Genomic DNA, 22114 nt, shown 5'->3' with positions numbered 1-22114 from the left:
AGGCCCACTGCCCCTGATCCTCCTTTCTTCCAGTCATCTTCCACCCTCACTGGTTCCTGTATTCCAGCCTGGTCTGATCCTCCTCTTTATTCCTCTGTGCCTCCTCTCGAGGGATATCCTGTGCCCCAAACCCCAAGTCCTTTCTTTTCCTTCAATAAGCAGCTCCTGAAACTCTGCCTCCTTCAAGAAGATTGTCCAGAAGTGAGGCGCTTGCCCCCCTCCGCCCTCCCCTCTAACTCACTCCTGCATGAGAGGCCACCTGTCAGCTTATGAGATAGAAAACACCTTCCATGCTCATCTCATGAGTTAATTCAGTGCTAATCCCCTTGAGTGCTAGTCCTCTCTCATCCGCCTGGTACTGCTCATCTTCCCGCCGCCACTCTCTAAAGGGCAGGGCCATGGCCATGTGGTAGCCTCTTTAAATAGCCATCTTGGGATTAAGCAACGGACTTCGGCTCAGGTCATGATCTCTTGGTTCATGGGTTCGAGCCCCGCATCAGGCTCTGTGCTGACAGCTCAGAGCCTGAATCTTGCTTCAGATTCTGTCTCTCTCTCTCTCTCTCTCTCTCTCTCTGCCCCTCCCCCCACTCACGCTCTTTCTCTCTCTCAAAAATAAATAAAATATTCCTTAAAAATTAAAAAAAAAATGTCACCTTGGCATCTTGGAACTTTCAGACGCTCCCTAATGCGACCTTTCCCTCTATCTGGTTCTTTTTTGATTCCTTTCACATCCCTTGAGTTTCCCACCATCCTCTACTGCAGTGGGAGCCTCTGCTGCCGTGGCAACAGCCATTCCAGCATCAGTCGATAAAGCCAATATGTGCAGAATGTTTCCTAGAGTGATTCCTAAAAAGAGAGGGACCTGCCCTGTCACACCATCCCCAAATCCGCCCCGAGCCCCTCCCACTCTGCCATTTCCTCTTTCCCCAGATGCAGAACAGATAGGCTGGCGATGGTCCGATGAGAGAGATCCTATGTGATGAGGGAGAGGCCTGGCTGGGCAGGAAGTGGGTATTGGTGATGTCAGTGCCCTGTGGAGGGCAACTGGATCCTGCCCAGTCTCCAAAGAGGAGGTGGGAAAAGAGGCTGGTTTGGAATCATGAAAGTCCCCAGGCCCCAGCTCCCCAGAAGCACTCGCCATCCCACTCCTCTATCTCCAAAGGTAATAGCAGTTTCTGTGATGGGGTGGGATGAGTGATTTGACCACATGTGTTGACCAAGAACTTGAAGCAATCTGGGGAATGAAGATATAGGCAGACAGCCAAGGAAAGGCTTGCTGTGTGATTTTACATTCTCACACCATGTGCCGGGAAACAGATGCAATCCAGGTTGTCTGTGGGGGGTCTCCTACCCATTGGACTGGGGAGAGAGGAGAGAAGAAGGTAGAAAGAAGAGCTTAGGATGCCTCTACCATGCTGACCTTGAAAGGTGACCTTGGGAGAAGAGGGGATCTGAGGGAGGGGATAGTGGGCAGGTGAGTCCACACGTGGCTCCCCCAAGGGCCCAGTCAGAGCAGGGAGGGAAAAGTTTTCTTTTTTTTTTTTTTTTAATTTTTTTTTTCAACGTTTATTTATTTTTGGGACAGAGAGAGACAGAGCATGAACGGGGGAGGGGCAGAGAGAAAGGGAGACACAGAATCGGAAACAGGCTCCAGGCTCTGAGCCATCAGCCCAGAGCCCGACGCGGGGCTCGAACTCACGGACCGTGAGATCGTGACCTGGCTGAAGTCGGACGCTTAACCGACTGCGCCACCCAGGCGCCCAAGAGTTTTCTTGATATGAGCTCACAGTCATGATCTGGAGAGCAAAGGCTAGGCGCCTAGTCACATGGCTCTGCAAGCCTAGCCCACCCACCTGGGGCCAGGCCAACCGAGTGACAAGCATCCTCTTTAAGTCTGCCCTGCTCAGATCCCTGGGATGAGGTTGTTTTCATCACCTCCCTAGCAGATTTCAATACTGATGTCTCTGTGGAAAGTCCTCCAGCATTGCTCCTCACCTCCTTCTGCCCTTTTCTCTGCTGTGTCACCCCCCTACGTCATTTCACCCATCAGTAGGGACCTCTGGGACGCTCAAAATGTGCACAAGGCCAGGCTGGAGGCTGCTGGCCTAGCTGATGCTCAGCACAGTCTTGTCTGCGTCCAGAGAACCAGCTCCCCATTGCTCACCTCCTGCTCAGTGCCTTCCATATGCCAGCCATGAGGAGTGGTGGAGGACAGACCCAAATGCCTGCCCTCGTGGAACTCCCATTCTAAGGGAGACACAGGCAGTAAATTAGACAGCAATGTTAGCTACTGCAAAGTTCTCAGGAATAAAACAAAGCAGGAAGGGGAATATGAAATATCCAGGAGCAGGGGTTGAATTTTCGATATGATGGCCGAAGACTTCAGTAAGAAGGTGACATTTGAGTAAAACTCTGAAGGAAGGGAAGGAGCAATTTATATGGCTATCTGGGGGAGGAATGTCCAGGCAGAGGGAACAGCCCAAGCAAATGCCCTGTGGGAGAATGCGCCTGGCCCATCAGAACGACTGCAAGGAGACCCGCGTGGCTGGAAAGGAAGGAGGGGACCGTGACGGGCAGTGAAGTCCAAGATGTAACTGGAGGCAGTGCGTGGAGGGCCTTCTAGGTCATTACAAGGACGTGGCATTTTACTCTGAGTAGGATGGAGAGTCACTGGCAGGTTTGGAGTAGAGGGGTGACATGACCTGGCTTCCCCCGTCAAAAGGGTCACTTTGGCTGCTGTGCTGGGCCCATGGGCAAAAGCAGTCACAACAACCGAGGTGAGAGAGGACAGTGGCTTGGAAGTGGGTGGTGACTCTGGTTATATTTTGAAGCCATTAGAATTTGCTGATAGACCGGGAGTGGGTGTGTGGGACTGGTAGGAATTGAACTTATCCCAAGGATTTTGGCCCGGACAATCCTAAGACTGGACTTGCCATCAATCACAAGGGAAGACTTTAGAAGCAGCCGGTTTTAGAAAAAGGATTGGAGTCTTCTGTTCTCCCTGGCCCTTCCCGAGGCCAGATGGAACCTCTAGGACACCTTCTCCGACCCTCTCCACACAGTTCGCCGCAGCCACTTTAATAACTTCCTAACCTCCAGCGCCAACGTTTTTTCTTTGCTCATTTGTGTTTCCCCAGGGTCCACCTTTGGTTGGTCTACCAATGATGAATTTTTTCTCAAAACCCATCACAGCTCTTTGCACATAGTGGGCTCTCAGAAATAGCTGGAAAGTGACGACTGATTAAGTGAATGAATGCGTGACTCAGAACAGATGTGTGGGGGATTGTAAACAGCGGTGACCTCTCAATACCCCGTGGCGAGAGACACTGCAGCTGGTGTGCTGGAATGGGAACCAGGCCCTGGGATGATGGCCCGGCAGCGTCTTTTCTTCCTTCTCTGCAGCCTTGGGCCACAGGGAGGCCAGCAGACCCTCTCTTTGCCCCTTCAAGGGAAGCTCCAATTCTTCAGGGGAATGACCTTGGGACATAGCACAACTGAGGCCCTCTCCTTCCCGACATCTCTACCTCTGCTCTACTCGGAGGCGTGGGGAGAGTTTTGCTACACCTCTGGGAGACAGAGGCAAGAGCAGACCAGGTGTCCTCAGAGCCCAGGCTCCCCGACACATGTGACAGTCCCCACTGGAATTTGAGCTCCACCCTTCACTGCCATCTGCAGAAGAAAAGGGCCAGAAGGCATAGTGGTCCAACCTGGATGTGCCAGCTTACTCACACCTCCAAGGTCCTCATCCAGGAAGCCTTCCCAGATTGATCCACTTGCCTCCTCCCAGCCTGGGCACTACCTTTGCTTTGCCAGGGCATTGGTAGTTGTGCCATTTCCATAGATCCTGCAAGGCCCTGGCTGGGCCTCTCTGGTCCCCAGGAAGCTCTCTGAGCTCAAGGGCTGGAAATTTTTCTTCTGGGCCACAAGGTCAGGAGTGTAAGCTCGGAAGAGATTTGCTATTTGCCTGCCTGTTGGAGAAAGTGAGGCTCAGCAAACCAAAGGCTGGGAGTGGAGCCACAGGCCTTAGTCTACCCTCTGGCCTGTCTCAGGGAGAGAGAGCTTCTAGGAGGGTAGAAAGGCTGAGATTCTAAACTGTAGAGTTCCTCAGCATTCACAGCAGCCTGGATGCATCTCCCATAAGCCTCTATGCCAACAGGATGGGGATGCAGCAGGCATGAGCCTACCTGTTCTGTGAAACGGGAGGGGCAGACAGTAGGCCCTGGGAAGTCACCTCTTATCATACAAGGAAACAGGACCCGAGCGTGAAGCCCAGTGTGCCCGGTTGCAGGACAGGGCTCTCCAAGGCTGAAACCTGGTGGTCTAGAGGCCAATGAGGACCTCACACAGCACTCAAGGCCTTCGCCACTCTGGCTCCACTGCCTGGTAACCTTGCCCTTTCATGCTCTCCTGCCTGCCATCTGGTCCAGGCCTAATCCCACCCCTGCTCCCTGTAACCTGGAAGCCCACTGTACCTGAGGTCTGCATGGGGGTCTAGGAGTGCAGCCACATTAAAACTGGCCCACAGAATCCTGGGAGTGGGGACAAGGACAAAGGATTACTCCCGTGGTGATCTGCAACGCCACCTGTCCCTTGATAGTTCACCTCATGACCTTTGTCCTGAGGTCCTGGTCACTTCCAGTGGACTTGGCAATACCAAAAAGTCCAGGATCCCTGTGGAACCTCCCTATTCTCAAGTCTTGGGGGTCCCGATTCTCTTCTTGACTTGCTGGGTGGTCTTAAGAGAAAGCTTACATTCCCCATGTAATGAAATGTGTTCTCATTGGTCATGTAAGAAATTAGGTGGAAAATCTCTACTCCCTCTGCTCATGGCCTTAGAGCAGGGGAAGGCCGAAGGAAAGCACCTAAGCTAGAGTACTCTGAAATGGCATTCATTTAAATTTTTTTAAATGCCTGTTTATTTTTGAGAGAGAGACAGAGACAGAGTGAGAGCAGGGGAGGGGCAGAGAGAGAGGGAGACACAGAATCCGAGCTCTCAGCACAGAGCCCGACGCGGGGCTCGAACTCACGAACTGTGAGATCATGACCTGAGTCGAAGTCGGAGACTTAACTGACTGAGCCACCCGGGCGCCCCTGAAATTGCATTCATTTAAAATTAGATCCCTGTGCTCCTCGGGCTAATAAAGAGACCGGGATAAGAAGTCTTAGATGTTTCCCACATGTGTTTGGCTTTGTATGTCGCCATGGCAATTGTCCCAGACACATCCATTGGGGTGTTCATTGCACACTGGGCTCCAGATGAGCTCTGCAACACCCAGGTACATTGCCCTTAGACCAGGACCAGCCCAGATCAGTTGTCATGGCAACCGCAGGCCTGTGAGGGGGAACACCAGGCAGGCGAAGAGGAGGGTAGACTGTATATGTGCAGCTGTGCCCATGTGTTGTCTGAAGACACCCGAAGTGCATGTATCCTGTTATGTGGGCAAACCTAGAACCAAATCCGACCCGCCCATGCACAGTAGATTGTTTTAAGGTCATTGAATCACAACGCTGAGTGGAACCTCAAAGATAACTTACTCAATGTTCTGCTTTAGAGCAGAACTGACCCATTTGTAATAAATCCTATTACCTCACTATAGGCCAAGGAAACCCAAAAACCTGATGAGAGAAACACGTAAGGTCCAAACCGAGGTTGTCTGGCCAACGCCATGATGATATCACCCCTGAAGATCAGAGCGTCTTAATCTGTGTTCACAAACCAGATTCAGAAGGTGCATAAAACCAATCATCAAATATGAGTTTTGTGTTGTGACTATGTCCCTTTGCCTGGGCAGACATATCATAATGTTAACCAGGTTCTGAAAGAGGTTCTTGATGCCAAAAAGTTTTTTAAAAACCACAACAACTGTAGGAGTAGGGAGAAACCTTTGCCCACCTGACCCCGAGCCAGCTGGGGAACATTGTCACCACCTTGGAGAGAAAGCCACTCCCGTTTCATGGCTGTACACGCTCTCAGTTGGCACCTCTGTGGTTTTTCAGAATTTTTGTTAGGCTTTTAAACGAGAAATTAAACTTAACAGAGGAATGCTATGGATTCATATTTCATTGAATTTTAATAGAATAATCACTGGCAATTACTTAGCTTATAAAAATTGCTCTGCAAATGTTAAGAATATTCATTGGTGTGATGGGTGGGAGTTTCAAAGCATGATGAGAAGTTTGCCTTTCACACAGCCTGATTTCATCACAAGGAGCTTACCACCACTGTGCTTCTTCCTGCCTCCATGGAAACCCAGATTCTCAGGCAGGAAGGATGCCCTGGGCTCCTTGGGTCAAGCTCCTACCCCTGTGCCAGTCTTTATGTGAACACGAGGGCTGCCCTCCTCCAGCTCGGAAGTTCTCTTATCTATGTGACCTCGATCATTCTCACCACACTTATTTCCTTTTCCAGCCCTCTGTGGATGTGGAATGATTTTCTGGAGAGAAGGGACGACTGAGACTAACCCTTTCTCTGTCCTGTCGCCCTCCCCCCAAAAGGCTTGGATGACCCCATACTCACTGACCTTCCCTCTGCCCTGACTCTTTAATTATCTTGAGCTCTCTCTGAAGCACAGGACTCCCACAACCCGGGAGCCACACACAGGCAGGCGGGTTTTTGATTTCTTCCGCCTCTTAGAGGACTCAGGACGAGGAATATTATGACTGGGGTAATTCTCAGCACTTAATCTTCCCGTTATTGTGTCTGTGTCGCCTCACTCTCTTCAACTGCCTCTCCCAGAGCTCCTTCCGTGTAAGCCTGCTGAGCAACCTTATTGTGGGGGGGGGAAGTCTCTCAGTAGGAGACCCTAATCCTCTTATCAAGGGGATGGGGAGGCATATGGGGAGGGGTGGAGACGCTGTGTTCCTGTGTTCCGGTTTCTGTCCATTCAGTGGTGCCAGAGGGAGGGACTAAGGCCCTGGGCCTTCCCAGGGAGACCCTGTTTCTGGGAAGTTATGAAGAACATTGGCCAGCCTTTGCTTAAAGGGGTGGGACAAAGACCTGCGAAGCCAAGGCTTTAGGGCAACACTGAAGTGGGGTTTCTCCGGATTGGTCAGGGAAGTTTCTATCCACTGGTTCAAGGAAGGGCAGTCGTGGAAGTTTAGCAAATGGTTCAGGGTCCTTCCTCCTCCCAGGGCTGAAATGTCTAGCAGCCCCGCAGCTCCTGGGCTAACACTCTCGAGTCGTTGTGGGGTAGTCGGATCTGGAGAGATTCCTAGTCACCAGGCCGACCTCCCCCGAGTTAGTATCCTTATCCTCAGGACCTTCCTGTAGCCCACAAGCGCACGGAGAGCTAACAAATGGCCAGGAATTCTCAGGAAGAACTAAAGCAGTTCATCTCAGTTGGGAGAGTTGAATCTCCAGAAACCTGCAGGAGGAAGCTGAGTCTAGGTCAGACAGGTATGGAGGTATAGGGGTAATTCTCTAGGAGAACCACGAGGGAAAGTTTACCACCTTCCCCTTCTATTCATCTACTCCAGCACTGAAGATTTGGGGTGAAGCAGGTGGCCCACAGACTGCTGCTGTTTGTATTCTCATGGGGTGCCATGAAGCCAGAGCTCTGGCCTGGCTTCTTTGGGATGTCTTTGGGATGGGAGACATATTCCAGACTTGGGGCTTCTTCAGGGCCATCATGCAGATCACATACAGCTGCACAGGCTGTACACTGCACCGTTCCAGACTGCTACATACTAAGCTCCACAAGGGTAGAGGTCTTTGCCTGTTTTGTCCATGGATGTACCTCAAGTGTCTAGAGCAGTGCCTGGTGCATTGTAAGTGGTTATCCCACTGCCTCTCCCAGCCTCCCTGGGGCACCTCGGGACTTGGCAGGGTCGTGGCATGTATGGCTACGAGCATGACCTCTGAAATCTAGCTCCCTGGGTTCCCATCCCAGTCAGACCACCTTAGGCACATCACATAGCCTTTCCTCATCTGTAAAGTGGGCATGTTAATAACAGCACTCCCCTCAATAACAAACAACACCGAACATGCGTTAAGCACTTACTGTTACTGGGTGCTCTTCTAAGCACTGTGCTTACACTGGTGTTAAGTCCTCACAAAACCCTAAGAAGAAGGTACTATCATCATCATGGAAGCACAGAGAAATTAAATAACTTACCCAAGGCTGCACAGTGCCAGTGGTAAAGCTGTGATACAAAGCTAGAGTTGTGCCAACTCTCATACAGTTTTTAGAAGGGTGGAAGGTGCTGGGGCACCTGGGCAGCTCAGTCGGTTAAATGTCCAACTCTTGGTTTCGGCTCAGGTCATGAGCTCAGGTTCGTGAGTTCGAGCCCCGCATCAGGCTCTGTGCTGACAATGCAGAGCCTACTTCGCATTCTCTCTCTCCCTCTCTCTCTGCCCCGAACCTGCTCTCTCTTTCTTAAGATAAATAAGCTTAAAAAAGGAAAAAGAAGGACTGAACGTGCTTATTGGCAGTGCCTGATTCAGAGGAAGTCATAGCAAGTGTTAGCCACGGCTACACAATATTATTATTACCTCCCTTCCCAGCTCCTAGAAATCTACTTGGTCCCAGACGGCTACCCTGTTTATCCAAACAGGGCCTCCAGAGGCCCCTGAACTCCCGAGCCTCCTCCGGCCTACAGCAGCATGGAGCTGCCTGAGTCCTGCCAACATAGCTAATGCCATCTGCCCCTGAACTTGGTCTGTGTTTTCTAGTCAATTGTCTGCACGTCCTCTCTCCACGGATGGCTGGGACATCAGGCTCAGCTTAGCCCGAAAGTCCCCAGAGGGCAGGGAACATGGCGGTGTGAACTCAGCATGAAATGACACAGGTTTGGGATGACAGAGAAGCCAGTGACATCCCGGGGCTTGCTCACATTGAGGGGATGTCAGTAGGACAGTGGCTCACTGACCCCGTTTCCTTCCCCGTCATTTGGCGGAGGTTAAGGGAGAATGCGTCGAGCTTGAACAGTGTGCAGCCGACACAGGGAGTAAAGGCAGCAACAGGAAGGCAGGGGAGTAACACTAGCAGAGCATGACTTTTTGACAAGCCTGGATTCAAATCCCGGCACAGCCCCCTAGCTCTGTGTCCTCGGACGGGCGATTTCATGCAACCTCTCTGAGCTGGAGTTTCCTCGTCTATAACACAGAACAAGAGTACCACCTACAAAGGGCTGTGTAAGGTGCTTATGAAGGACTTTATGTGAAGGATCCAGCACTGTGCTCTGCACACAGCAGGTGTTCAATAAATGGTAGGCATTGTTACCATCTGGTCATTTGAGTGTTTGGGACATTGGAAGGCAGGGGTCCCGGCTTCAATTTACCTGCTAACTAACCAGGCTGTCTTGAGTCTTGAACAAGTCTGTTCCCTTCCGAACCTCATCTCTTCCCACCGAAAATGAGGCCATATCTGGGTGATATATAAAGTTCATTAGAGTTCTGACTTCCTGTGTTCTTTGATTCCAAGTCACTTGTAGCCCTGGGGTACTTGGATTTGGCCTGAAGCTCCCAGAAGAGCCCAGTGGGCTTGCACCACTGTGCTGGAGCCACCTAAAAGCGCAGAACAAATTCCTCTCCCAGAGTCCAGTGACCAGACCTCTCCCCTGCCCTGGAGGAGGGCACACCAGGTTTGCAAGTTTTCTCAGAAGGGGACTCTATCCCCATTCCTAAATCCACACGAAAACATGAAAAACTTAATTATGGCTTAAAGATGGCGTCAGCTCAACAAGGGAGAGGAAAGGAGAAAAGCAAAACAACCCCAGCATAAGGCCAAACTGCACATTGCCCCTCCCATTCTATATATATCAACCCTTGTGTGAGAAGCAAGGCAGGGAGGAGGCTCTGGCTTGTTCCCCAATGACACATGCTATGATGAGAGAAGATCCCCTCATTATGTGTCCACTTAGCGCTCATTCAAACATGCCACAAAGTGGAAGTAATTAAGGAATCTGTGTCAACCTTGGGGCAACCTCTCCTAGTCCTCCTGCACACGGCCTCACACATGTGGGCACACAGAAATGTCAGCACTGGCTTCCCTTGGCTTTCCAAATTAAGATCTGATGGTGGCCTATGCAATGTTTTTGCGCTGAGTGTTAGCAGATGGGACCAGCACAGGACCCTGACCAGCACAGCCAGGTGAACCAGGACTGGGTCAGGGCACACACACCAACGCCCATGGTGGCTGGGGGCAGAACACCTTTGGGACATAGGAAGGCCAACCCAACACCGCTGTTTGGTACCGAGTCATCATGGGAAATTCTCTTCCTGTTCTACAGAGCTTATTCCACCTCGTTTGGATTTTATCCCCAGGCAGCAGAAGTAAGAAAGTAGTACAAGGCTGAGAAAGGTCTTACCCTTTTCCTGCTCCCCTCAAGGCTTCTGTGTCCCCCTCCCCGCCCCCCCCCCCACAGGTGCCTGGGTGCCAGAAAGGACCATATTGGGAAGAGGGCAGAGAAAGGCTGCTTGCTCCTCCTCAGCCGGCAAGAAACAGGCCCACAGAGGGTAGATGATTCCATAACCACTGATTTTCGATTCCTTCCTCCCTCACTCAATTCACCATTTCACCAAACACTGACCAGTAGGCACGGTGCTACGTCATGGGGAACAAGATGGGCTCACAAACAAGAAGGACATCTGAACCACACAAGAAAGCAGACCGGCCCCTTGTCGTCTACAAATCGATATGGGAATCACAGGATCGATAACTGAAATGACCGGGCTGGGTTCTGTGAATGACACCGATATAGGATACGGCACTCTATTCTCCAAGGCACCCAAGTATCCTTCTACAAATTGGACAGCATAACCCCGGCGTTTTCCTCATGCTGCAGGGCCTCGTCAGGGAAGGACTGACTGGGCTGTCCTATTGACTCCTACAAGGGCAGGTCACCGGGTCACTGGGGATGCCAACAGAACTTGTGGGTCAGGCTCACTGGAGCGAATCCCTAGACTATGAACGCCTTGAAAACAGGTCAAAGTCGTATTCATCTTTATACATAAATGCCATTTTCAATTTTTTAATTATTTATTTATTTTTTTAAAAAACTGGGGCACCTGGGTGGCTCAGTCGGCTAAGCATCTGACTTCAGCTCAGGTCATGATCTCGCAGTTCATGGGTTCAAGCCCTGCATCAGGCTCTGTGCTGACAGCTCAGAGCCTGGAGCTGCTTCGGATTCTGTGTGTGTGTCTCTCTGCCCCTCCCTGTTCATGCTCTGCCTCTCTCTCTCTCAAAAATAAATAATAAATCCTTAAAAAATTAAAAAAAATATAGGCTCCATGCCCAATGTGGGGCTTGAACTCACAACCCCAAGACCGAGAATGGCATGCTCTACCGACTGAACCAGCCAGGTGCCCCTTATTCATCTTCTACCTTTGGGTTGAGCACGGTGTTTGGCACAAGACAAACACCCACTGATGGTTTGTTGATTGAATGAAAGGAGAAATGAATGAATGAGTCACCACATGCTAGGAGTGAAGTTCAAAGGTAGGGGAGCAGGGCATAAAACGGAAGCCTTCCATTATCTCTCGTCTCATCTGTTTTCTTTAGGCTTGAGTACAGGCTCCCCTACAAAGCACAGGCAGACCCCAAATCTTTCCCTCCATCCAACCCTTCAAAGAGCTTGGTATATCGTTGGCTGAGATGGGTCACCATGACGACCAGCCGGTGCAGGGCAGAAGCCGTGCAGTGAACCTTATTCCTCTTCCCCAGGAGCCTTGGAGGAAGCAAGGGTTTCTCACTTTCTTTATCACCTCCAGAGGCTCATTGGCACCCCACCCCACAGTGGAACCCAACCCAGCTAGCTGGGAAGGATGGTCTTCCGGCTGACAAGCCTGGGGGACTGCTAAAGCCAGTCTGCAGCAGACGCTAAAAGTGAAAGTCCTCTCACCAACTCATCAGATAATAATTAGGACCGAGCGCCTGGTTAGGTGGAGATCATTAGCCTCCAACAACGTGGCATACACATAAGGAAGCCATTACACTAACAAAACTGCAAATGTAAAAATAGAGCTCCACATAGTTTCCTGGTTACCACATTCTAATTCTGATGGTTTTTCAATGCCAGTGAAATTTGGTTTCCTTTGTCCCCCGCCATGCCCTGGTTCCTCTGCGTGTGTACTTGTTGTGGGAGGCAATGGCTTACTTTCTAGATGCCCAGTCTCTACCCCCGTAAACCTCTACAAGTCTTGCCATGGAGTGCGTGTTGCTGCTCTGTTTTCAGGGTCACAATGGTCCCAAGACCACTGCTGGGGCCCAGGCCAGCAGAAGCCTCAAAAGGGCCCAGCCCCCAGCCAAGAGGAACACCCAACCACAAGCATACAGGGGACAAAGAAGGCAGAAATAGCATGTCCAATGACAAGGGTCAGGCTGTGTTCTATGCCCCAGCTTTGCCCACCAGAGCAAAACACCAAGACGAAGCTAAGACAAACTCTCTGGACAATCCCAGGTTTGCCAAAAGCAAGCTCATTCTCTTCCTGGGGCAACCAAAGGATAGGTAGAGCCGGTGCCCGGCAGGATGGAGTCTCCTGTATCTCTCGTGTGCACCACAGTCACCCTCTGGGTATTTCTTAAATGTTGCAAGAAAATCAGCACACACACCCAAACGCTGCGGAGAGTTTAGATTCTGACCAGTGTAGTACCTGACAGGCATTCACCCATCCATTCATTCACCAGTCACTCATTCAGAGACACCTGCTGAGCACCTGCCGTGGGCCAGAGGCCAGACTGGGGATGCACCTGGGAACAAGCAGTGTCTCTGCTCTTACAGAATATCACTGTATCCGACTTTCAGGGGTCTTCTTGGTGAGTCTCACATTCTGGCTCCTGAGGCTCAGTCACCAGGACTACAAAGCATCAGGTGACTATAGGTCACTATGTTGTGACTATAGGGTGCCACAGGAAAGATGATATGTGTGGGAGCGGCCTGTGAAAAGTGGTCCCGGGAAACAGTCATCAGGCAGTTAGCCAAAGGCTCTGGACACCATTGCTGGTTCCCAGTACACCTTCACTGTTCATCTGGGCTTTGCTTGGAACCTGGCTCTTGAGTCTCAATCTCCCAGCTTGTTACTTTTTTGTCAGGCCCTCGGTGGCTCCCGAAACCGACCCCTGGATACACAGGGCACCCACTGGTCGCTTTCCTAGCCTGACTCTGAAGTGCTGCTTGATTTGATGGACCAACCCTGGGTTGAGTCAAGCATGGCAGAAACTCAAAGTGCAATTCACAGGTTGACGTCTCATTGTTAAGAGAGGGACCTGTATTAGCAAAGTCACTTCTTCCACATGGGCAGTGGGGAGACATCTAGTCCAGTGGCCTCCCCACCCCCAAGAGGAAGTCTTTCCCCCAGAACACTTACCTGTGTAGGAGAAGCTCTCCTCGGTCCCACCAGGGGGGCCAGAATAGCCATCGAAGGCCCAGCTAGCTTGGGGGACGGGACCAGGTTCCTGGTCTGTCTGAAGCCTGTGGGACAGAGATCGGGTGGTCACTCATAGCAGGGGTTCTCCTGGCCTCAAAGCTTCTCCAAGGAGCTAAGGAAATCCCCTTGGAGCTCGGATCTTCTCCTCTGCTGTGCCCTGCACCCCTCTGGGCTGGACCCTCCCTGGCAGGCACGCACACGTGTGCACTCCAGCACGCAGCACGCCTTGGGCAAACTTTGGCCAGTGGTAGGGGCTCTGGGGGGGGGGAACTCCAGAGGGCACGGGGATGCCCGATGCCAGTCACCCTTTGGTATTCCACCCATTCCCAGGAACACAAATCACCCACAGGACAGAGGAAACCCACAGCAACTCCAGGCCTCGGGTCCTTCCTCCTGCTACGATCCCTGCCTTCGGTCCATGCCTGCATTATAGCCATGCACACACAGAGGGAAGAGCTCCCTCTGAAGCTGAGGTCACTGACTCCTTATGACAGCTCAGGGGGCACACAGGCCTCCTTGGGCTTGCTCACAGCCCCGGGGAAGATGGAGGGGTAGGCTTAGTTGAGGTCACAAGGACTCCAGGAGGATAAGTTCATGTTGGGCCAGTGTGGCAGCAGGAAGGAAGGGTGAGGTCTCCGGGCACCAGCTCCCAAGTGCATGCAGACTTCTGAGCACAACCCTAACCGTACAGTCGCTCCCAGGAACAAAGGCTGTGGGAGCTTTTATTATAGGCAATTACCCTGGGCTCTCAGAGCTGGCCCGCCCACCCGTCCGCCCGCTGTCTCCAGCTAAATGGACCCTTTGGCAGCTTGATAGGAGGGGGAGGGGTGAGCTGTACACGCAGGAGGGGAAGTTGACGGCTGGTCCTGGGGACGGGGGCTGGGTCAGGGGACCCTGTGAGTCTCCAGTGCGACTGAAATTTCGTCTTCCTCTCTCCGGTTTTTCCTTTTTTCAACCTAGATGGCTGGGCCTCTGGGCTCAGCTCTGTTGTTAACTTGCTGTGCAATGCAGAGCAAATCTTTTCTCTCTCTGGGTCCCGCTTCCATCATGGGACAGAAGAGATGACCTCCAAGGCCCTGGATGGCTCTTTCTAAGCCATGCAGGCAGTATTGAGTTCTTGTGTGTGTGCAGGCCCCTAAGGTGGGTGCTTGCAATAGAGCTGGGTGGGGGTACTCCGAGAAAGCAGGAGACCTCATCTTGCCCTGGGGACTGCTCAGTATGATGGGGTCATTCACCATGTACTACTATCAATTCAACGTCAGCCTGATGTTTGAGTATTATGGGGATAAAGAAAAGCTGAAGTCGCTTGGTTTCCTGGAAGAAATGAGTATAGATCTGGGGTTTTGAAGGAATGCAACACACTGCTGAGAAAGTAATAGGACATTCAACTGGGGAGAGGGAATTCTATACAATGTATACATGTTTCACTGAATAGCATTGTATATGTAGAGCTAGGCACCGCCTGACCCAGAGCAGGTAGGCAGTAACTAGCGTTAGAAATACAAATAGTTTCGGGGCGCCTGGGTGGTGCAGTCGGTTAAGCGTCCGACTTCAGCCAGGTCACGATCTCGCGGTCCGTGAGTTCGAGCCCCGCGTCAGGCTCTGGGCTGATGGGTCAGAGCCTGGAGCTTGTTTCCGATTCTGTGTCTCCCTCTCTCTCTGCCCTTCCCCCGTTCATGCTCTGTCTCTCTCTGACCCAAAAATAAATAAAATGTTGAAAAATAAATAAATAAATACAAATAGTTTGGGGTGCGTTTGGGATGCGTGGGTGGCTCAGTCGGTTAAGCGTCCCTGGCTCAGTCGGTTAAGCGTCCGACTTCAGCTCAGGTCATGATCTCGCGCTCTGTGAGTTCGAGTCCCGCGTCAGGCTCTGTGCTGACAGCCTGGAGCCTGCTTCGGGTTCTGTGTCTCCCTCTCTCTCTGGCCCTCCCCCTGGTCATGCTCTGTCTCTCTCTGTCTCAAAAATAAATAAACCTTAAGGAAATACAAATAGTTTGGGGCACCTGTGTGGCTCAGTGGGATGAGCGTCCGACCGAGGTCATGATCTCACAGTTCATGAGTTCGAGTTCTGCGTCTGTGCTGACAGTTCAGAGCCTGGATCCTGCTTCGGATTCTGTGTGTCCCCCTCTTCTCTGGGCCCCCCCCCCCCCCCCCCCCCCCGCCCGGTCATGCTCTGTCTCTCTCTGTCTCAAAAATATACAAATAGTTTGGGGCGCCTGCATGGCTCAGTTGGATGAGCCTCCAACCGAGGTCATGATCTCACAGTTCACGAGTTCGAGTTCTGCATCTGTGCTGACAGCTCGGAGCCTGGAGCCTGCTTCTGTGTCTCCTCCTCTCTCTCTCTGCCCTCCCCCACTCACACTCTGTCCACTCTCTCTCAAGTAAACATTTAAAAAAAAATACAAATAGTTTGCTCTCATGCTTGTTAGAGCTTGCATTGGCCCAGGAACACTGAGGAAGTAGTTTGCTCTCATGCTTGTTAGAGCCTGCACCAGCCCAGGAACACTGAGGAAGGCAGCCTCTATCACTCTAACCTCAGTTGATTTCACACTTTCATCTCTGCCTGCCTCCACCCCACCCCCCCAAACTCAGCCAGGAACCCCAGTGTCTCTCCTCCGTCTCTCCTCGCTTTCACTTTCCAGCCCAAATGGACAGTTTCATCTATGTTAGAAGTTGGCTAGAGGTTGAACCTGAGAGAAGAAAACCAGTAGCCCTATCCTGACACCATTGCCTGTACCCTCCTAACTGAAGTCTGATCAGAGGAGGGAAGGAGAGAACTGTTAGAAAAGGAAAACACTTGGCAGTTGGAAAAAGGCAGCAACAGGGTGGTGATCCTTTAGGCGGTCTTTTTCCAGAAGATCAGAGGAGAAGGAGGTTGAAGACCTGAGGAAACCTGAGGGAACCTGAGAGAACCACAAGTATGAGACCAGAGGATCTGGAGAGCAGACTGAGAGGCATTTATGCCTTTTCTGGGTCCAGCGAGCAGGGGCAACCAGAGGGAGGCAGCGGCAGGTCAGAGAAGAGGCAGGAGATGAACTTCATTGGGAAGGGCCACACTCAGATCCTAGGAAAGAGATGGTTATGGGCAAGGAAAAAGATGGCTGATGGATTTGTTCCCTGGAGAAGCAGGTCAGGCAGGACAGGCTGGAGACGGGGAGAGGAGCATGATAACCTCTCTTCTGTGATCAGCTGGAGCTTTGCAGAAGGCCAAAGTAAAGGCTAAGGTGCTGGGGGGTGGAGGCAGGAAATTTCCATGAAGACAGGAGATCTGTGACTTCTAGGGAGCAAATGGCACCTCCTTGGCTATGAAACTTGCAAAGGTAGCCCAGCCTGGCCCTGGGCAGCAGCTCCAGGTCCCACGGGGCGTACCGGGCTCCCACCAGCCTGCTTGTGGTACATAGGGGTGCCTTTGTCCTAATCTTTCCTTGCCCAAACCATGACCCTCCCTACCACCCTAATCCAGGGCCAGGATTAGAGCAAGGTGTAGGAGAGAGCATGGTAAAGGACCGCCTCCTCTCCGGGGTTGGTACAACACATTTCCACTTCTGTTTCAAATGCAAACATGCAATAAATGTTTGTACATGTGCTGCCAAAGCGAGCATAACATGCAGTAAAGTGTTGCATTGGAATGTTCCGAGTTCTGACCTCTTTGAAAAATGTCAGAGTCTAAATCTGCCAAGGGACTTGTAGGGTAGGTAATGTAAAATCTTAAACAATTTAATGCCTAGACACTTTTCCCAAAGATTGAATTCAAAATGAAGGAGATCAGGTAGGAGAAGAAAGTCAAAGAGTCACCAGGGAAACACTGTACTAATTGGGAAAAGGCCATGCGAAGGAAGGTCTGCCCTGCATTTTTGCTTCCTTGCGTTCTCTCATCAGGGGGAGAATCTACGTGGAGGGCACGAGGGACAGAAGTGAGGAGCTCCTTAGGAAAAGCCACACGGACTGCTGTGTGGGCAGTCCTTCAGGCAGAAGAGATGCTCCGAGAGGCAGGGATCGCCCAGGTAAGAATGTCCTTTGATCGTGGAGTCAGCTAGAATGCCTGCCATGACGGGAAGCTCACTGCCTTATCGGTAAATTTGTAAACCTCTCCAGTTGCTGGAAAGTTTTTCCCACTCACCTTCCAGTCTGTCTCAAACTGACTTCCAACCACCATGATGCTTAGTGCTCTGGAGCTGCACCAGGTAAACCTAAGTTATCTTACAACATGACAGCTCTTCAAATATTTGAGAACAGTTCTCAGAGCCTCTCGCGAAGCCTTCCTTTTTCAAAGTAAACTGCCTCGGTTCCTTTCACCAATCTTCTCACACCTTTTTTGGATCCCGCACCAACCTGTCCATCTTTCTCGAAATGTGTTTTTGTGCATCAGGGTCCTTTTAAAATGTGATGTCCCGAAGTGATACTGTAAAAGAGGCCTGACCACATGGTGAACAGAGTGGGAATATTGGCTTCCTTGTCCTGGACACCGGACATCTACTGCTGAGGTGTAAGAGTGCCCGGAACTTTTCAGAGCCTGAGTCACACTGTTGGCTCCTAATAAAAGTCAAAGCTCCTCACGGTTTCCAGTGCCCCCCTCCAGATGCTCTGTCACCACAGAGACTCCCTGTGTCCCAGGAATGGTGTACCAACTTTTTTTTTTTAACTTTTTTTAACGTTTATTTATTTTTGAGACAGAGAGAGACAGAGCATGAACGGGGGAGGGTCAGAGAGAGGGAGACACAGAATCCGAAACAGGCTCCAGGCTCTGAGCTGTCAGCACAGAGCCCGCCGCGAGATCGTGACCTGAGCCGAAGTCGGCCGCTTAACCGACTGAGCCACCCAGGCGCCCCTGTACCAACTTTTTAAACCCCAAACGGAAGTGGGTTTCTCCTCACACTAGCACAGAGAGAAAACCCAGAAAGTCAGGTTAGTCAGGAAGGTACTTAATTTGCATTTGAGCCTCTCTAAACCATGTGACGCTCAGTAATTAAAACTTGGTTTCCTTACAAATAACCCAGTGAAGAGATGGGCAGAAAACATGAATAGACACTTCTCTCAAGAAGACATCCGGATGGCCAACAGGCACATGAAAAGATGCTCAACGTCGCTCCTCATCAGGGAAATACAAATCAAAACCACACTCAGATATCACCTCACGCCAGTCAGAGTGGCCAAAATGAACAAATCAGGAGACTATAAATGCTGGCGAGGATGTGGAGAAACGGGAACCCTCTTGCACTGTTGGTGGGAATGCAAATTGGTGCAGCCACTCTGGAAAACAGTGTGGAGGTTCCTCAGAAAATTAAAAATAGACCTACCCTATGACCCAGCAATAGCACTGCTAGGAATTTACCCAAGGGATACAGAAGTACTGACGCAGAGGGGCACTTGTACCCCAATGTTTATAGCAGCACTCTCAACAATAGCCAAATTATGGAAAGAGCCTAAATGTCCATCAACAGATGAATGGATAAAGAAATTGTGGTTTATAAAAACAATGGAGTACTACGTGGCAATGAGAAAGAATGAAATATGGCCCTTTGTAGCAACGTGGATGGAACTGGAGAGTGTGATGCTAAGTGAAATAAGCCATACAGATAAAGACAGATACCATATGGTTTCACTCTTATGTGGATCCTGAGAAACTTAACAGAAACCCATGGGGGAGGGGAAGAAAAAAAAAGAAAAAGAAAAAGAAAAAGAGGTTAGAGTGGAAGAGAGCCAAAGCATAAGAGACTCTTAAAAACTGAGAACAAACTGAGGATTGATGGGGGTGGGAGGGAGGGGAGGGTGGGTGATGGGTATTGAGGAGGCCACCTTTTGGGATGAGCACTGGGTGTTGTATGGAAACCAATTTGACAATAAACTTCATATATTGGAAAAAAAACTTGGTTTCCTTAATGTGGCCATTTTAGTAAAGTTATATATATATATTTTTCAATTATTATTATTATTTTTAATGTTTATTTATTTTTGAGAGATAGAGCATGAGCGGGGGAGGGGCAGAGAGGGAGGCAGACACAGAATCTGAAGCAGGCTCTGGCTCCGAGCTGTCAGCACAGAGCCCGATGCGGGGCATGAACCCACAAGGCATGAGATCATGACCTGAGCTGAAGTCAGACGCTTAACCGACTGAGCCACCCAGGCGCCCCAGTAAAGTTATATTTTTATTTAAAAAGCGTATGTACTAAGGGCACCTGGGTGGCTCAGTTGGTTAAGCCACCGACTCTTGGTTTCAACTCAAGTCATGATCTCACGATTCGTGGGTTTGAGCCCTACGTCAGGCTCTGTGCTGACAGTGTGGAGCCTGCTTGGGATTCTCTCTTGGCCCGTCCCCTGCTCTCTCTCTCTCTCTCTCTCTCTCACTCTTTCAAAACAAATAAACATTTAAAAAAAAAAAGGAAAAAAGAAAAAGAAGCATACGTACTTGATGGACATGTTTTCCTATGCACTCAAGTCGCATGTCTGAAGAAAACTAGAGACTAATTTGTTGACCATGTTGTTATGAATGGTGGCTGGGCCACCGCCAAAGGTGGCGACCCCTGTCTGACCATTTAGAAAGCAATACTGACTGTCCTTGGTAGGCCAGGCACGAGGTAAACAGTTATGTATAAAGAAATATGGTAAGTGGACAGAAAGAGACTGAGTGACAGACAGACAGATACAGAGTATTATGGGAGGGCCAGGAGGAACAGTTAGGACTTCACTCACTATGAACTGAAGGCACCATGCCCATGACAGTGCAGTTAGTCTAACTCACAGTGGTGGCAAATATCCCAGATGAGCTGGGTGAGACTGACCTACCCACCTGCACCTCTAGCTGCTGAAGCATCCACAACACCCTAATCTACTGTCTCAGAGCCCAGGGAGATGGACATTTTGGGATGGTACTCTCCTTATGATCCTGTTTGTTACACAGTCCCCAGAGTTGAGGCCTCTGACAAAAACCTTGCTTAGATCCTGGTCCACCTTTTATGTCCCCAATCCTATCTCCGCTCTCCCAACTCTTTGCCTCACTTCCTCTATACTCCGGGCCCCCTGGTCTCCACCAGCTACTCATCACCTAGGCTCCCTCCTCTTTGGACTTGCCACTGAATCCCAGCTCCATGCTTCCCTCCGTTCCTCCCCATCTGCCCCCCACCCCAGCTCACCTGTACTGGAAGGGGGCTACTGTGGCTGTGACTGGCTGACTCTGCTGATGGACCGAGGCGAAGCTGATGGCCCCTGGGGTGGGGGAGGGGCGCTTGCTCTGCACAGGGCTGCACACTGGGGAAGAAGCCCCTGATGCTGCCCCGGCATCAGGCTCCAAAGACTTCGAGACCCCTGGACTTTTGTAGTTTGTATCTCTTTGGTCCTTTCCCAGGTGGTTAGGAGGTTTTCGACCTTCAGGAGCCCCTGGTATTTGAGTTTCTCCATGAGAGCTCATTCGGGATGGGCTCCTGCCCCGGGTCTGGCGGACTGGAATCCCTTCCTGAGCCACCTTCTTCTTTCCCTGGGTGCCTTGTGTCTCCCCAGTTCTTCTGGACCCAGCCCGGCTGGAGAGGGCAGCTTTTGGGCTTGCCCTGGGACTGCTCCATGGGGAGCTGGAGAGGCCTTCACCACCCTCAGCTGACTCTCTCCCTGCCCCAGAAGTCTTGGGGGAGCCTCTCCCCCGAGAGGCCTTAGGAGAGGAGTTTCTGGAAGGGCCTCCTGCTTTGCCCAGTCTCGGGGAGGCCGAACGCTGGGGGCTCAGGGCCAGGCCGGCCTGGCGTGGCCGCAGCTGGGGAGAGGCGCCCGGTGTATGAATCCTGGTCTGGGAAGCAGCTCGAGGCACAGGTATGGAGGAGGCATAGTGGGGCCGGCTGGCCGAGTTCACATTGGCCATCCCATTCATGGTGAGCAAGGTGGCAATGAGGACTACTGTCCTGCAGAGAGAGGAGAGAAAAGAAGATCGTTAGGCACCATCCTGAGTTTCCATCCCCGAGGGTATAAAGATGATGATGAAGTCAGGGGAAGAGGCATCAGCATCCAGGCTGGACACGGGGACTCCTGGCTTCACATCCTGATTCAGTCAGTGCCTCCCTGCCTGACTCTGGACAAAAACCCCTTTACCTCCCCTCTCTCAAATGCTGCTGTGAGTCTCCTATGCAGACACATATGTGAAAGTGTTTTGGGAACTATGGTGCTCTCTACAAACAGAGTTAATTTGGCTTCCCTTCCCTTCCCTTCCCTTGCCCTCCACTGATAGGGGATAGACCCTTCCTCGTACCCTGAGTCTACAAGGCACTGACCACGGTAAACCAACTTCCTTGTGCCGTCCGCCTTTGCTCTGCGTGTTCCTTCCACTTGCCGCTTTATCTGACAAAAGTGTCCAGGATACCTCTCCAGTGGAGTGTAATCCTCCAGATCCCACTGGGCCCAAAGGTGGAGCAGCCGATCCCAATCCCCACCAATCATAAACTTACGAACCTTCTCTGACCTCGGGCTCCTGCCACCTGGCTCATACTATTCACTGGTCCTTGTTGATGCCCATCTCTCCTGGTCCCTATCCACTGCCCCCACCCCTTCAGTCACTGGAGATTTGGGCACTGGACTCAGTCTTCCTTTCTAGCCCATTCCCCATCCACCTCCCAACCTAGCAAAAGTGACCTCTGTCACCCTGGGCCTCTGGTCTCACAGATTAAGTGTCCCACGTTTAGATACAGGCAGAACCCTCTAGGTACCCCCCCTCCCCCAGCACTCAATCCCTTCCCTCCCAGACCCTGATCCATTAATTATCGCATCTCTCTC

At 51.2% G+C, this 22114-nt stretch overlaps 1 protein-coding gene across 10 annotated transcripts in view; it reads right to left on the bottom strand.

Moving 5' to 3' along the window:
• Positions 1–22114, bottom strand: part of NAV1 (neuron navigator 1) — a 246203-nt gene that overhangs the window by 153048 nt on the left and 71041 nt on the right. For all 10 annotated transcript variants that reach the window (XM_040462204.1, XM_040462203.1, XM_040462200.1 and 7 more), the window contains 2 exons: positions 20497–21249; positions 13307–13410 (listed from right to left, as the gene is read on the bottom strand). In XM_040462204.1, coding sequence (XP_040318138.1) covers positions 13307–13410; positions 20497–21218 — 826 coding nt within the window. In that variant the 5' untranslated portion in view covers positions 21219–21249. Of the gene's footprint in view, positions 1–13306; positions 13411–20496; positions 21250–22114 lie in introns of those variants that run through there.

The sequence above is a fragment of the Herpailurus yagouaroundi genome, unplaced genomic scaffold, assembly GCF_014898765.1.
Source record: "Herpailurus yagouaroundi ecotype Mexico unplaced genomic scaffold, PumYag 308, whole genome shotgun sequence".
NCBI classification, from domain to species: Eukaryota; Metazoa; Chordata; class Mammalia; order Carnivora; family Felidae; genus Herpailurus; species Herpailurus yagouaroundi.
Note: the sequence above shows the minus strand (reverse complement) of the source record. Positions and strands in the feature narration are given on the sequence as shown.